The sequence below is a fragment of the Gekko japonicus genome, unplaced genomic scaffold (assembly GCF_001447785.1).
Source record: "Gekko japonicus isolate JY-2015 unplaced genomic scaffold, Gekko_japonicus_V1.1 scaffold126, whole genome shotgun sequence".
Taxonomy (NCBI): domain Eukaryota; kingdom Metazoa; phylum Chordata; class Lepidosauria; order Squamata; family Gekkonidae; genus Gekko; species Gekko japonicus.
Window position 1 is genome coordinate 499,279 of NW_015162477.1, and position 15,885 is coordinate 515,163.

At 44.6% G+C, this 15,885-nt stretch overlaps 1 protein-coding gene across 1 annotated transcript in view; it reads right to left on the bottom strand.

Annotated features, from left to right (window-relative positions):
• FBN2 (fibrillin 2) overlaps positions 1–15,885 on the bottom strand; it is a 255,889-nt gene that overhangs the window by 161,896 nt on the left and 78,108 nt on the right. Inside the window, exons 9-10 of the mRNA XM_015405784.1 lie at positions 11,723–11,875; positions 2,101–2,334 (exon numbers count right to left, since the gene is read on the bottom strand). Coding sequence (XP_015261270.1) covers positions 2,101–2,334; positions 11,723–11,875 — 387 coding nt within the window. The remainder of the gene's footprint in view (positions 1–2,100; positions 2,335–11,722; positions 11,876–15,885) is intronic.

Genomic DNA, 15,885 nt, shown 5'->3' on the forward strand with positions numbered 1-15,885 from the left:
TCCGCCCCCCCCCGCTTTCTTCTGCTGGCCGGTGGGACCCAGGGCGCCTGTGATCTGCCTGCCACCGCCGCCCTGTGCTCTACCTGCATTGCCTTCTTCCACCTGCCCGAGCCGGCCTTACCTGGTGGCCGCCCCACCTCCAGCTCTCCAGGGCCCCGCCAGAGCCAGTCCCGCTGGCCGACCTCCAAGCAGGGCCCCAAGCCAGGCCAGGCAGGATTGCAGGCCTGACCCCCCGCCTTAAAGCAGGAAGGGATTGCCGGACCTTAAAGCAGGAACGGGGATGGAGGTGGTGAAGGCTGGGTCGGGCACATGCAAGAGGAGTTGGCGGCTCCCCACAGCCAAGGAGTAGCTTTCCAGAATGGAGGGCTTAGGGTTGCCAGCCTGCAGGTGGAACCTGGAGATACTCCCCTCCCCGGCATTACAGAGATCAGATTCCCTTGAGGAAAGGCGTGCATTGGACTTGGTTGAGCTGCCTCCTCCCCAAACTCTGCCTTTGCCAGACTCCCCCCCCCAGTCCCCAGGAATTTTCTAACTCAGAGTTGGCAACCCTGTTTAGACTCCAGGCATTGGAGGAAGCCAGGAACTCCTGGCTTTGTTAATGGCCCTGTTATTGATTCATTGGTGTTTTTATGTTTATTGATTGTATTACTGTGGTAATTGATCAGGAGCAAAGACACTGGGATTGTGGGCTTTCGAACTCCTAAAGGTCAGAGCACAAAAACATATCTTAAAAGCCATTAAAACCAGAATAAAACCATATTGTTTAAAAATGTAAACCAATTTAAAATTAGCAATTTCGAATTTTGTGTTTTTCATTCTTCCTAAAATGCATTTATGTTTGAAAATTGGTGGGCGCACAAGGAGGGGGGGTGTCAGAAGGTAGCCTCACCTAGTGTGCAAAAAAACCTGGACTCGGCCCTGTTGCTGCCACTACCTCCTCCTCTTTCTCTTTCCTAAATAGTAGAAGTAGTTAAGGCCTCATAGATCTATGAAGCTTAGCTTAAGATAACAAAACCATAAGACAACATTAAATAACAAATAGCAACAGAAGTGGCAAACATGTCCAGTAGTGCTCTTAATTTCCTATTCCACAGCAGTTATCCCAGTGTGTGGCAATACTCCCTCTAAGGTGTAGAGTCCTGTGAGCAAAAACTCTACATTGTGAGCTACTGGCATTACAATTGTGAGTGAGCAATTTGGCTACTGCATAAATCAGTTTGCTCTGGAGCCATCCTTCCTGAGCTAAGATAAAAATCTGTAAGCTGGAGGCTAAAAACCTGTGAGCTAGCTAGCTCACACTAACTCAGCTTAGCGGGAATACCGGTGTGTGGTCTCTATATAATGGACTGAAGAGGAACCTCACTTGCCACAAACTAACACTGGCTAATGCACAGGCAGGTCGTCTAATAACATAGCAAAATGTTTATTTAATTATACTTGATAAAATCACAACACAAATTGTTGCATGTGAATACAGGTAATACCTGTTCATTCTCATAAATGGAGATGAATGGTTATCCACAATTATAAATATCTATGGCGCTTTACATGGTATTTTTCCATGTGGGCTTTTTTCCGTGTGGGCTTTTATGTATATGGGCTTTTTTCCATGTGGGTTTTTTTCCTGTGAGCATTTATGACAGTAGTTTTTTTCCATGGGCTTTTTTTCCTGTGGGCTTTTTTCCTAGAACCGAGGATGACATCAGATGCTCAACAATGGCCAAAGATATCAAGCTGGACGGCTAAGAGTCAGGACTGGGGCGTTCATATGCCTGGCATGGTATGGTATGAGGGTATGACAGGTGAGGAAGAGGCGCTTGTCCTATGGCCAATGCCAGTTAACTGAGCATTCTGAATAATCAAGTGCCAGATAACAAAGCTTTTACTGAGCACAGCATTTGTGAGCGACATACATAGATCACATTGGAAGGTAGCAAGGGAGAAAATGGTCACACCTGAGAAATAAAAAGTTAAATTGTTTCCAAAAATACAATGTGAAAAGAAAAATATCCAAATTTTAGAACAACTTCAAGTAGAAAGAGACAGATACATAAACTTGTTTACTACAGGACCAAAAAATGAAATAACATGACAACTTACTTAGCCCTGTAATGATGGGGCCATTTCCTGTGGGACCCTGACCACCAGTCCCTACACCAATCCCACCCACACCTGGAGAAAAGCCATTTCCTCCAGGAATAGGGATGAATCCTGTTCCACCTGGGCCATAGCCATTTCCGTTTCCACCAGGAAGGAAGCCGTTTGTTCCTGTGCCACCAGGTCTGGCACCACCTACAACTGGAATGCCATCTACGCAAAGTCTGCGATATTCATCTACAAAAGTAAACCACAGACATAAAGAGGTATCATGGTACTGTTTAATAAAGAGACAAAAATATACCCACTTGCGGGAAGGATGGGATATAAATGGAACAAAATAAATACATTAGTGTGTCCATTTGGAAAATATAATCCTTGTTTTAAAACTTACTATTATTTTTAAAACTGAATGGAGAAGTTTCCAGTACAACTGCTTTTGAATATAAACAACCCCTTGCGAATCTAGTCTATTTTATTACTATATTTACTTCTTGCCTAGGTACATATCTTACAAATTCAGGAAGTGGTGGCAGCTACAAGAACAGACACCTTCAAGAGGGAACTGGATAAACATATGTCCCCCAGAGAGGACTGAGGCTGGGGACCCAAAACTGCCTGACTGTCCCTGGTCCAAAAGATGCCAGACATGACCCCCAGAGAGCAGTGAGGTCAGAAACCCAAAACCGCCTGACTGTCCCTGGTCCAAAAGATGCCAGACTGGCCATCACCAGAGCCAGGGCCTTCTTTTCTTTCTTTTTTTCCCTGCTTGCCCCAAATAGGGCAAGGTTTATTAAAAGTTTTACAAACAAACATTCACAAATACTAACACACATACAAAACACGTATGGGGGGTTATAATGCATAGTACATGCTTTCATTTTGCACATAAGGACGAACATCGAGGGCATAATGCCTCACAAACGTGTGAGGCATGGCCCAAGTAGCTGCATTGCAGATATCTTCCAATGACACACCTCGCAGGAAGGCTGTGGATGCTGCCACTGCCCAGGTAGAGTATGTCCGTAGTGGACCCGGGAGCGACTTCTTGGCTAGCATATAGCACAACTTAATAGTCTCCACAATCCACTTGGATAGACGTTGGGGCGACAGCTTCTTCCCCTGAGAGGGTGGAGCATGAGAGACAAACAAGGCCGGAGATTTCCGAAAAGGCTGTGTTCGATTTAGGTAAAAGAGTAAAGCTCTTTTGACATCCAACAAATGAAAATGGCGTTCTTTCTCCATTGGGGAAACTGAAAGAACACTGGAAGAACAACGTCCGCTTGCAGGTGAAATTCAGAAATAACTTTCGGCAGGAAACATTTGGAGCCAACGTGACCCCATTATGACGAAAACTCAAATAAGGTGGGTCACAGCAGAGTGCCGATAACTCACCCATCCTCCTGGTGGAGGTGACCGTGACTAAAAAGGCTGTCTTCCACTACAAAAGCTGTAGATTACAAGTAGCCATCGGTTCAAATGGGTTGTCCATGAGCCTTGCAAGCACCATGGGTAGATCCCACGCTGGCTTGGGTCCACGTGAAGGGGGGGGAAAGTGAGTCGGACCTTTAAGAAACTTCTTGATCTGGGGGTGAGAGAAGACAGAGTGCCCATCAATCATAGGGTGATTGTCCGAAATTGCGGCTAAATAGACCTTCAGCGAAGCACAACTGAGTCCTAGGTCTACATGAGACAATAAGAACCCAAAGGTTGCCATCAGGTCAGATGTTGGTGGTGGCAATCCTAACAAGGTAGGGTAAGACAAGAATTTCTTCCACTTTCCAGCATAAGAAACTCAGGTAGACAGCCTGCGACAGTTCAATAGGACATGATCTATCCTGTCTCTGACCAATCAAAAACGATCCTCCAGATCGTGAGCTTGAGACGCTTCATATTGTGATGCAGAATCCGACCCTTTTCTGCGAGAAGGAGATCTGCGGCTGGAGGAAGGTGAATGAAGGAGCCCTTGTGTCACGCTCAGGGTCGCACCCAGGTCCAGAAAACCCAGTAGCCGTGTTGAAATTTGATAGAGGAAACGAGTGCCTCAGATTTGGAAGTGCTGGGGGTTATGTCACACCCAGCTGCCTTCCTCAGACTGACCTTCTTTCTCTCTGTGTTGCCTCTAATATCAGTCCTTAATTCCTCCCTGGCACTCATCAGTTTCCTCCTTTATATATCCCCTCTCCTCCCCTTAGTGCCACCCCTTTTTGGTGATTAATAATCCTATAGGCTGTACCACCCATCCATCACCGTGCCCTCCTATCTCGTGATGCTTTAGGCCCTTTAGGCCCGCCCTCCTGTATAACCAGTGCTTCTATTCCGTAGCTGTGTATGAGAGGGAGTGCCCACTTCCATTCTATGCGACGGGGCCAACGCCGGCGTCCTCAGCGTCAGCACTTCTCAGGGGTAAGGCTGGAAACTGCCACCTGTCCCGCTCCTTCAACCGGGCCCGCCCCCTTCGCATCTCACGCCTGTCCCAACGAAAGATTGACTACCTCTTTCAATAGTCTTTCAGTAGTCATGTATGGCTGCGAGAGTTGGACTATAAGGAAGGCCGAGTGCCGAAGAATAGATTCTTTTGAACTATGGTGCTGGAGAAGACTCTTGAGAGTCCCTTGGACTGCAAGAAGATCAAATCAGTCAATCCTAAAAGAAATCAACCCTGACTGTTCCCTGGAAGGCCGGATACTGAAGATGAAGCTCAAATACTTTGGCCACCAAATGAGAAGGGAGCACTCACTGGAGAAGACCCTGATGCTGGGAAAGATTGAAGGTCAAAGAAGAAGGGGGCGGCAAAGGATGAGATGGTTAGACAGTGTTATCGAGGCAATGAACATGAAATTAAGCAAACCCCAGAGCACGACGGAAGACAGGAGGGCCTGGCGTGATGTGGTTCATGGGGTTGCAAAGAGTCAGGCTCGATTGTGCGACTGAACAAAAAAAAAAGTGACCCCTGCAGAGCTTGGTGGAGAAGCACAAACATCTGCACATTCCACCCATACCTGTGATGTATCGTGTGCTGCAACTATAAGAATAGGTCATTCATGTAGTCCTTCCTGGGTTTAAATCCCACCAAAGAAGCTTGAAATAAGGGAAAGCTCACCTTTTGAAGATCCAGAAAGCCACTGCCCATCAGAGTAGGCAAGGCTGACCCTGACAGACCAATGGTCTGGTAAGTATAAAGCAGCTTCAACATTTATACCAGGAAAGAAAGCAGAGAGAGTTACAGCACTGTGGAACAGCATGGGCTTAGCTTCCATGGGGCTAACTAGTACACAGCTCTGGAAAGGAGCACCAGGCATAGCTGTGCTGTCACCCCCATACTGATTGGTTGTTCAGCAGTAGCAACATTGATTCTCCACCAGCATCTGGACTTGCAAGTCTAAGACTTCTGTCCACTAACAATACAGGTGGTACCTCTCCTCTGTGGCTAAAAGTTCAGTTTTGTTCATTTATCAATATAATCTCAAGAAACCATTAAATCCTTTAATATCTTCGTCTCAGCAAAGATACCTGTCTTTAAATAAATATTTTTATGAGTTGGCTTTCACCTCAGTCTTTAATTATTTAGCTATTTCAGCCACCTAGAATAAAATATCCTCATTTAGTTTTCCATTTTGTGTTGCTTTTCAGCTCATTAAATAAAATGGTGCCACCATATAATGACGTTAACATGAAGCCTGGAATGGCACAACTGCATTTTGCAGTACATACTCCCACTATAATGGAGAGATGGAAATATTTCAGTGGCCACAGCTGATAGCTTTCACCATGATTGTTAAAATTTCACAGCACAATAGCTTCTTTTTTTCATTTGTTTTTTTTAATTGAAAGATTTGAACAAATACAAATAACCATGTAAACAGTGTGAACAACAATTGAGCCAGGAAGTGAGTAAGATACATCCAAACACCAGTTAACATTCAATGCTGCAATAATACATTCAACCTTTCATATCACTAGTATATTTACTAAACACCACATACCTGTATTCATACTAAACATCACATGCGAGTTAGTTCAGATTGCATTTAGTTCTGTCCACTATAGGAGACCCATGCACCCCTATGAATCCAATTTAGATCAGAAGCGTATCCAAGAAAGATAAGAAGTGTTGGTTGGAAGTATGTTCTTGTCCGCCATATACTGAAGTAGACGGAACCAAATTGATTCGAAGCGAGAAGACGCGGAGGATGAATCTCTGTCTGATAGTTGAATGACATTTGTAATTTTAGCTAGAATAAATTGGTCCCATATTTTATTATGCCAGATCTGCATAGCTGGAGAAGTAGCTGATTTCCAGACTGAAGCGATCATTGTTCTTGCCGTAGCCAATAATATTGAAGTGAGTTCTTTAAGAGCTCCTGTTCCAACCGTCGAATCCAAAATATTAAGAAGAGCCAAATCAGGACTGATGGGCAAGTTCAGCAGAGTAATCTCATTGATTTGTCTGATGACTTCTCTCCAAAAGGGGAATATTTTAGGACAATCCCACCAACAATGCCCATGAACAGGAGGGCATTGAATTGGAAATGCCAATTGCCTGCCTACTGCAAATCGGAGGAAACGACGGTGGGTAGGATGGATGGAAACGTGGAAGTAAGCATCCTTGAGGTCTAACGTAACCATCCACATCCCTAGATCTAGGAGTGGAAGGATGGACTGCAACGTTGTCATCCTGAACTTTTTGTTCAGGTTCCTGAGGTCCAGAATGGGTCGGAGGCCTCCATCCCTCTTCAATACCATAAAGTAACGAGAGTAGAAGCTCATTATAGGTTGTGCTGATGGTACTGGCTCTATAGCATCCTTGTTTAGGAGATTTTGAACATCTTCTAGGAGGACTGCTGAAGGTGGTGTGACGATGACTTGGGTGGTGGAAGGGATTAGGGAAAACTCTATCGGGTATCCCATTTTTATTATTGAGAGGATCCACTGGTCCGACATAATGGACTCCCAGATCAACAGGTAATGAGACAAGCATGTAGGGAGTTGGGAGAGAAGGTGCGAGTCAAAGGCTCTGCTTAGTGTTCTTAGCAGTTTTGGGTCTAGATAGAGAGGTAGACGAAAACTTGGGTTTTCCACCGTAGGAATGGGGCGGACGATTTGGGGACCTTTGCCAGTGTGGCTTGGAGGAGGATTTAGACAATGGTCTACCTGACCATTGTTTGGACCATGTTTCCCTTTATGCGGTTTAGTAGGAGGTGCAACCCCTAAGCTGCGAGAAGTCTTGATGCTTTTGTCAAGCTCTTGAAGTACCGCATCCGTGGTGGAGCTAAAAAGTCCATCACATTAGAATGGAAGGTCCTCTACAGTGGCCTTAGTTTCTGGCTGTAAGGTGGAGGAACATAACCATGCGTATCTGCATAAGGCGACTGCAGAAGTTAGAGTCTTTGCCGCTGTATCCAGTGAGTGCTTGAATACGTTAAGTTGCTGTTTTGCCAAGAGCATCCCCTATGTTTGGATGCATCTAGTTTGGTGCCTACAGTCATCTGGGAGGGATGACATAAATTCAGACATTTGTTCCCAGAGGGAATACTGATAACACCCCATGCAGGCTGCATAATTGGAGGTTTTGATACCCAGAGCTCCGGCAGTATAAAATTTTCTGTCTAAAGAGTCGATTTTCCGTCTCTCTTTATCTGGAGGTGTAGAATGAGTACTCTTGCCCTTGGTCGAGGACGTAACCACTAACGAATTAGGCTTTGGATAAACGAAAAGGAATTCTGCCCCAGATTTTTGAATCTTATACATATGATCCAACCTCTTGTTGGAGATCAATACTGACGAAGGATGAGCCCAGGGGGCTTTTGCTGTTTGCAAAATTACCAACGTCATGGGAAGGGCGACCGCTGTCAAAGTGTCCATTTATACTATATCGAAGACTGAGTCCGTGACTGTCGGTAGAGGCTGGATGGTAGGCAGAGCTAGTGTATGAGCCATATGTTTAATAAAGTCCCCATAGGGTTTAACGTCCTCCGACAGTGAAATAGGGAGCTTGAGCTTGACTTGTTTCTGCGGGGATGCTTCTATCAGTGGATGGGGACTCTCCTCATCCGAGTAAGAGCTGGGGTTTGAGGATGGGTTTGAGGGTTCGAAGAACGATGTTTGGAGGATCGGCATCAAAGGCCTAAGTCCCGACCAATCTATGGGAGTTTTCGGTGCTGATGGTTGAAGACCTGGATCTTTAGTTATCAGTCTTGATTAGAAAGGTTTAACGAATTCCGGTGCCGGGTAGGGATCACGGTACCGAGAAATTCTGGACGAGGAAGACTGGCGATCCCACTCCATGGGTGGACGAGGGAGCCATGGCATCGACCCCGAAAAGGGGTAGGCTCCATATAAATATTGCCATTGGCACTGATCCCATAACGTGGGCAGAATCGGCTTTGGAGATCGATCTCACTCATCGGAGGTGAAGGGACGACATTACGTGTCCTTCCATCTCGTTGCAGGTTCTCAACATCGGGTGATTGAGGAACCAGCTCCTGGTCAGAGTATTTTCACTTTGTAGGAGGCTTATAGCTCATCAAAAAAATTTTTTGCAGCGTTTACTGAAAGTGAACTTTGGATTAAAACTTTGGTATTTGGCAACCTCGTGCTGAAAATTATTGTTGAACTCCCTGAGGAAGATTCTGAAACAGAAGGATATCTGCAGCTCTGTTGGAGGAAGACAGAGCACATGTTATAAAGAGACTTTAAGGAGTCCTCCCTTTTGAAACTTTTATTTAACAGAGGAGGACTATTATTAATTATAAGGTTGTACAATATCTTTTGAGATTCTATGGAGATGATATTTGATATTTTTGATATCTCTTATATTGCAAATTGTGATTAAGATGATTAATTATAAATGAAGAAATTATTATAAAAATACTTTTCAAAAATATATAATTATTTATGATATGTTATAATCATCTGTGCACGGTATTTGTTGTATGTTGGTTTTCTTACTTACGGTGGGTCCTTGTTTGGTTTTGTGAATCAAGTGAAGCAGCTATGCAAGAGCCTTTCTTGTGCTTCTTAAGCTTGATAAGCCAAACGTCCTTGCCCTCCTTGTCTTTTGGAAGGAGTATGGGCTTCGGACTGTTGTGCCTGAATTGGGCGTTTCAGCACCGATTTTACAGCATCGATTGTCGCTTTCAACGCTGGTGTCGACATCGATGCATGTCCGGACGTCTCCTGAGATGATGGCACCACTGGAGAGAGTGCGGCTTCCATCAGCGCCACTTGCAGTTTAGCAGCCCTATTTTTCCTGGTCTGCTTGGAGAACTTGGAGAACACCGGGAAGACGCTGGAGTCAAAGACTCTGCTTGGAAGCCTTTGGAGTTTTCGTTCTGGATTGGGAAGCAGGCAAAAAGTTAGGTTTTCCCCCATAAGGTCGTGAAGAACTGCTAGGAGATCTTTGCCAGTGGGGCTCAGGAGAGGATTTTGACGAGGGTTTATGGGACCATTGCTTGATCCAAGGTTTCCCTTTGTTGTATTTAACAACTGGTGTATAAAAATTAAAGAAAGAAAAAAAAAACAACTGGTGTGACCCCTTGGTTGCAAGACTTTTTGATGCTCTTATTGAGCTCCTGAAGTACTGTATCTGTAGTAGAGCTAAAGAGTCCATCACCCTCAAAGGGAAGATCTTCGACAATGGTTTTGGTGTCAGATTGCAATGCTGAGGAACGTAGCCATGCATGTTGACGCAGGGCAACCGAGGACGTAAGGGTCTTCGCTGCAACATCCAACGTATGTTTGGAAGCATTAAGTTGGTGCTTCGCCAGAAGCATGCCTTCCTTCTGGATTCACCTGGCTCTACGACACTAAACTTGAATAAAACAAGCCCAAAAGGCCCCAAAAAGTATAGTTTTACCGACCAAAGCGGAGAGAGTCCTACCAGCGTGGCTGTCAGAAGGGAACTGGAGGGATTGTCATGCCCCTCCCTTGGTCATGCGCAGTGGAGCTCGGCGTGTGACTGGGGATTGGGCACGAAAATTCCTTTTGCTTTCCATTGTACCGATCGGGGTCAGCGCAGGAGCACTATATCCCAGAGGTGTGATGCACAGAAACCACGAAGAAGATCTATTGTACCAGGTATAGAATCTTGACCATGTATTTTGAAATGTAGACTCTGTATGCCCCTTTAACAATAAAGTCAATTTATCAATTTCTGCCGCCTCCAAAAGCTTTTTGACAATTTCTTGTTTCATTGGGACCTCTGGGACTTTCCAGTATTTAGCATATAAAATTCTAGCAGTTGTTGTTATATAAACAATAAGATAGCGATCATCGTTTTTACATAAATCAGGGGTAAAAGAAACAGTACACTTTAATATTTTTTGCAAACTTTCATGTATCCATGCCCAATTTTTTTTAACTTTTTCACAATGCCACCACATATGATAAAATGACCCCACCTTATTTTGACATTTCCAACATTTGTTTGAACACTTACTGTTCTATCTAGCTAACTTTTCTGGGGTCACATACCAACTGGCCGTCACCAGAGCCAGGGCCTTCTCAGTGGCAGCTCCATAATGGTGGAATGAGCTCCCGGAAGACATCAGGGCCCTGCGGGACCTTTTACAGTTCCGCAGGACCTGTAAAACGGAGCTCTTCCACCATGCCTTCGATTAGGAGCCACCACTGAAGAATGAGCACTGGAAACTGAACCATCAAGGCCCTTATGCTATGTTATTGACATTAAGACAACTAGACACCGGCCTACCTATATTGGCCCACTTCAGCAAACGCCATCTGCACCAATCGCATTTTATGTATATTATGGTTTGAAATTTTACTGTTATGCATTTACACATTTGTATTTTATCATTTTTTAGTCGGTGTACGCCACCTTGAGCCTGCATGCGCAGGCAAGGCAGGATATAAATCTAAAAAAATAAATAATAATAAATAATATGGAGCACAGGTCCATTTGTGGCTATTAGCAAAATGTATAGATGGAACACTATATCTGGGGTAGTGATGCTCTGATTTCTTGGTGCTCAGGGGGCAACAGTGCTTCTGGAGTTTTGGCCCCACTGGTGGAGCTCTTGATGGCACCTGGGTTTTGGACACTGTGTAACACAGTGTTGTACTGCATGGGCTATTGGCCTTATCCAACATGGCTTCTCTTATGTTCTCATGTTCACACAATGTAACTTCATCCTAATGTTGAATTAGGACTTGGAACACCCAGTTTCAAATCACTACTCAGGTACAAAGCCTGTTGGATGACCCTTTGCCAGTCACTCTCTCTATCATCACAGGGCTATTGCTACTCTAAGCTCACTCAGCAAAGAGATGGATAAAAATTAAACAGACATACAGAAGCAAAATATCTAATATTGTACTCTGAAAATTCAAATTAGTATAATTAAATGGTAGTTGTTTGTTTCAATGCAAATGAACATGAACTCCTCAAAAGAATCCTACTTAACAAAAATGCTTCCAACAACTAAGAAGATACTGGGTCTAAATAAGAAACAACCGGGTCATGGAGGAAAAACCTTTAAGCCAAATTTTACTAGAACTCTTTCTTTCCTTCAAGCTGGATTTTAAAACAAGCGAGATATTATTTTGACAATCCTAATGGGCATCTGGATGATACTAACTCAAATGGGCAACTAAAGATACTTACCAGAGCCTCTCACAGGACACATCTCTGGAATGGATCCAAGTGCCCAGCATCGCCCAGACTCACAGCAACACTGCAATTTGGTAAACCTCCCAGGAAGTTCTTGTGCACAGCGGCCATTCACCAAGCTAGAGAAACATGTTCCTGCTCTTTGATCTAGATATCAATAATGAGAAAAATTAGCAATGAGTTGTCTGGATGAGGCATTTAAAAGTCTTTCCTAATCTAAAGATGGCATTTAAAGAAACTATGTAAATAAATGTAAAATAAATCATTATAGGAAAAGACACTTGTGGTGGTACGTACTATATTTTTTGGCAATTAGGGATGTTCATCTTTTTCATTGGTTTGTTTTTAGAAATGTGCTGATTTTGTTTCAATTGTTGCTTGGTTTTTGTTTTTCCATTGGTTTTAATTATCAGGACATTTTAACTAGCAACACAACTCAGTGGTATCTTGTTTTCCATCTAATTGGAATAAAACTTCAAAGAACTGTACACCTCAGTGAAGGGATTTTCCTTTTCAAATTTCAGGCAGATGTGGGAAAGGGCTTTACAAGTAATTTAAATTCTCATTTGCAGGGTGGGCAGAAGCCCACATCTGACACCTCCTTAAGGCAGGCACCATTACAGAGTAGGGACATGATGGCATTTGGACTCTAAAACAGGAATGGTAGAGTTACACGGTGGGCACACAGGATTGCATTTGGCACCTCAAGAAAATGGGCAGCATTACAGAGGGGCCAAAGGGAGTTGCTTCACATGCCACGAAAGTAAAAGTTTTGTATTTAATTTTTGGGAGGGCCATTCTTAGAGATGCCAGCAAGACTGAATCCATGCTTGCCATGTCTTCGTCCTGAATTAAGACGGCCAGAACTGTGCCTTGACTTTGGGCACAATTCTCTGTTTTTCTTATCATTCAGCAGAAAACTGGAATAACAGCATTTGGCATAAATTCCATAAAGTATGTGCAAACGTCAATGAACAGTGTAACAGTGATAAACTGAATAAATGTATGCACACTCAGGGTAAGTAATAAATACTCACTAGTCTTCAGGTATATCTTCTATCTAATAGTGAAGGGGGGCATCTGCAGATACTTAAATCCACAAATCCAGAAGGAAGGTTTTTCTACAAACTTGGAAGACCCCTAGGTTTACGGAAAGATCTGAGAACTTCAAATGAAAATGGAGGGGGAGTTAAATTCCCTCCAAACACAGTAACACTGTCTCTGTCATTTGGCCTCACCTCCGTCCTTGCAGCGGAGGCAGCAGATAAAGGGCAGAATGTGCCTGAGCTGGAGTAGAGGCTGTCCGCACTCTCTAAGCTAGGCAAGTGGAGGCTGCAAGCGGAAGGAGAGAGAAAGGGAGAAAGAGCAGGAGGGCTGACGCAGCGGTGGGCAGGAGGGTGTGCAGAGGAGGAGGACTGGGAACTGCTGCCCACCCTTGCTGAGCTGCACAGGCAGGGACAGTGGGAGCCGGCAAGTAGGTGGTCCAGTGTGTGTTGGGGGGGGGGGGGGAGAAAGAAAGTAACAAGAAAGTGTTCATATGATGGGAAGGAGGGAGGGATGGAGGAAGGGAGGGAAATTAATAACTGAGTGTGGGTCTGAGAGGGGAGGGTCAGAAAAAGGAAGAGACTGTTTGTATTATTGGGGAGGGACAGAGAAATAGAGCAATTAAGGACTGTGTATGAGAGAGAGAGAGAGGACGCAGAAAGAGAAAAATGAAAGCAAAATGGCATCACCTGTACCACTCTGTCACTTCCAGGGAAAACCCGTATGTGAATAAGGGTAGCTCTTGGAATCACTGGAAACTCTATGGTTTTACCGTACCTTTTCTGAAGATTCCTAGAGCTACCCTATGTCATTTCCACGTTTTCCCTGGAAGTGAAATAATCGTATAGATAATGTTGCACCTTCCCCATGTCCCTGCCCCAACCTTCCCACTGATTCCTGGGAACCCTATCAGGGACTCAGAGCAAGTATACCTCTTTGATCAGTAATAGTCTTGCTGCAAATGTAACCTGACACAGCTTTTCTTAGATTAATTACTTAGAATAGTTTGGTGCTGTTTTCTCAATGGGCACCAATTGTTCAGGGACAGCTTCCTGATTATTCTGTAAAGTGTCTATGGGAGCATGGAAGAAGTGAGTCTTCCCAGTTCTTCCAGGAGAAGGTGTACGTGAAGAATAAAACTGACTTGGAAAGCAACTGTTTTGTAAACTAGGGGAATTATTATTTTGAGTATATTATTACTGAACTTCGATTATGCTATTATTTTCCCAGGACAACAGTTTTAAGGGGGAAAGTTTATTGAAAAATAAAATACTTATTCCCTGCAGATGATTCAAAATGTTGTTTCAAACTAGGTTTAAAAGTAACCATTAATGCATGAATTATATCTTGATTGCTCTTAAAAGTTATTTTAAAGCGAAGTAAAAGAATGCATTTTAATTAATTTTTTTTTTAAAAAAAAAAATAGTAATCTGAAAACCCACATAGCTAAAATAGCATACTAGTGAAGAAATGTTCTGGATTTAGAGTTTTGGCGAAATAACTCTGGGAAGTAAAAGTGAGGCTTCTTGAATATTAAGGAATCCCAAAACAACCAACAGGTTTATGCAGTGGCTCAGTGGTTCAGACGCTTAGCTGAAGACTGTAAAGTCTGTAGCTCGGCAGTTCGAGATCCTAATGCCCTGCGACGGAGTGAGCTCCCGTCTCTGGTTCCAGCTCCTGCCAACCTAGCAGTTCGAAAGCAAGAGATTGCAAGTAGATAAATAGGTACTGCTTCAGTGGGAAGGTAACAGCGTTCTGTGTGCCTCGGCGTCTAGTCATGCCGGCCACATGACCACGGAAACGTCTTTGGACAGCGCTGGCTCTTTGGCTTGAAAACGGAGATGAGCCCAGCCCCCTAGAGGCAGATTCGACTGGCTTTCAAGCAAGGGAAACCTTTATAATTATCCATGTACTGGAGACCAGGCAATGGACGTTCCTGAACCTTAGTCATATTTGGTATTGATAATGCATAGGCCTATGCACCCATCTTTACCAATTAGAAGGCCTTAAGATTGCAGCCTCCACTGCTGTTCACTTTCCCCCCAATCCTTCCTCCGGCTCCATTTGCTATATTCTTTCCATTCCTCTTCACACATACCCTCCCTCTTTTTCTCTCATTTCTGAACCCAACTGTCTGTTTAATCTTTCCTTTCCTCAGTACTCTCCCTTCACTCCATACCCAATTCTCCCCGGCAATGTTCTTTATCCGTCTTGGACACCACACCACACCACCCTCTTTTTTCTTCTCATTCCCTCACCAAACTGCCCACTTGGACTTTCCTTCTCCTGGCAACTTGCCCCACTGCCATTTCTGCCCCATCATTCATTCTCCCTCTGCACTTCCTCCTTCCAACTTCTTCTACTGCTTAGTGACATTTTGGAGCAATCCAAACTGCTACCCAAAGTTCTTTTTGTTTCCCTGAGACATCTGTTCATGTACAGACACCATTTTTATTGTTTTGGAACTTTTGCGACTGGCACAACTTCCAGCCATTTGGTGTAGGAGTCCACCAGGAAGAACAGCTGTCCCTGGAAAGGGCAGCAACGTCCAAATGCACCCGTGCACACGGCATGTGGGTAGACTCCCACTGGTGAACGGAACACTGTACCCAGGCCTCGATTTCGCTGTCCATTCCCAGCCACCACACATAGCTCCTGGCCAGCGCTTTCATCCTCATGATTCCCAGGTGGGTCTCGTGCAGCGCTACCAAAACCCTTTCACGCAGCGGTGGGAGAATCACAACCAGGCTACTCCTTAGGAGGCACCCATTGTCAGCTGAGAGCTCGTCCCTGCAGGATGCAAAGGCTGTGAATTCTGGGCCCAACTGACCGGTGGGCCATTCTTTTCCCACCCAGTCCAAGACATGGGAGAGGATGCAGTCCCTAGCGGTGTGGCAGGAGATGTCTGCAGCGTGCATAGGGTGGTCCGGCAGGTCCTCCATCATCAGGATTTGGTGCGTAGTGACCAGGGCCAGGTCGACAGAGCTGAGCGGGAGGCGGCTAAGAGCATCTGCAAGTCCCATAGACTTCCCCGGCTGGTATTGCAGGACGTATTGATACCCCAAAAAAAAAAATGGACCAGCGCTGGACCCTGGGCGACAGCATCTGTGGTG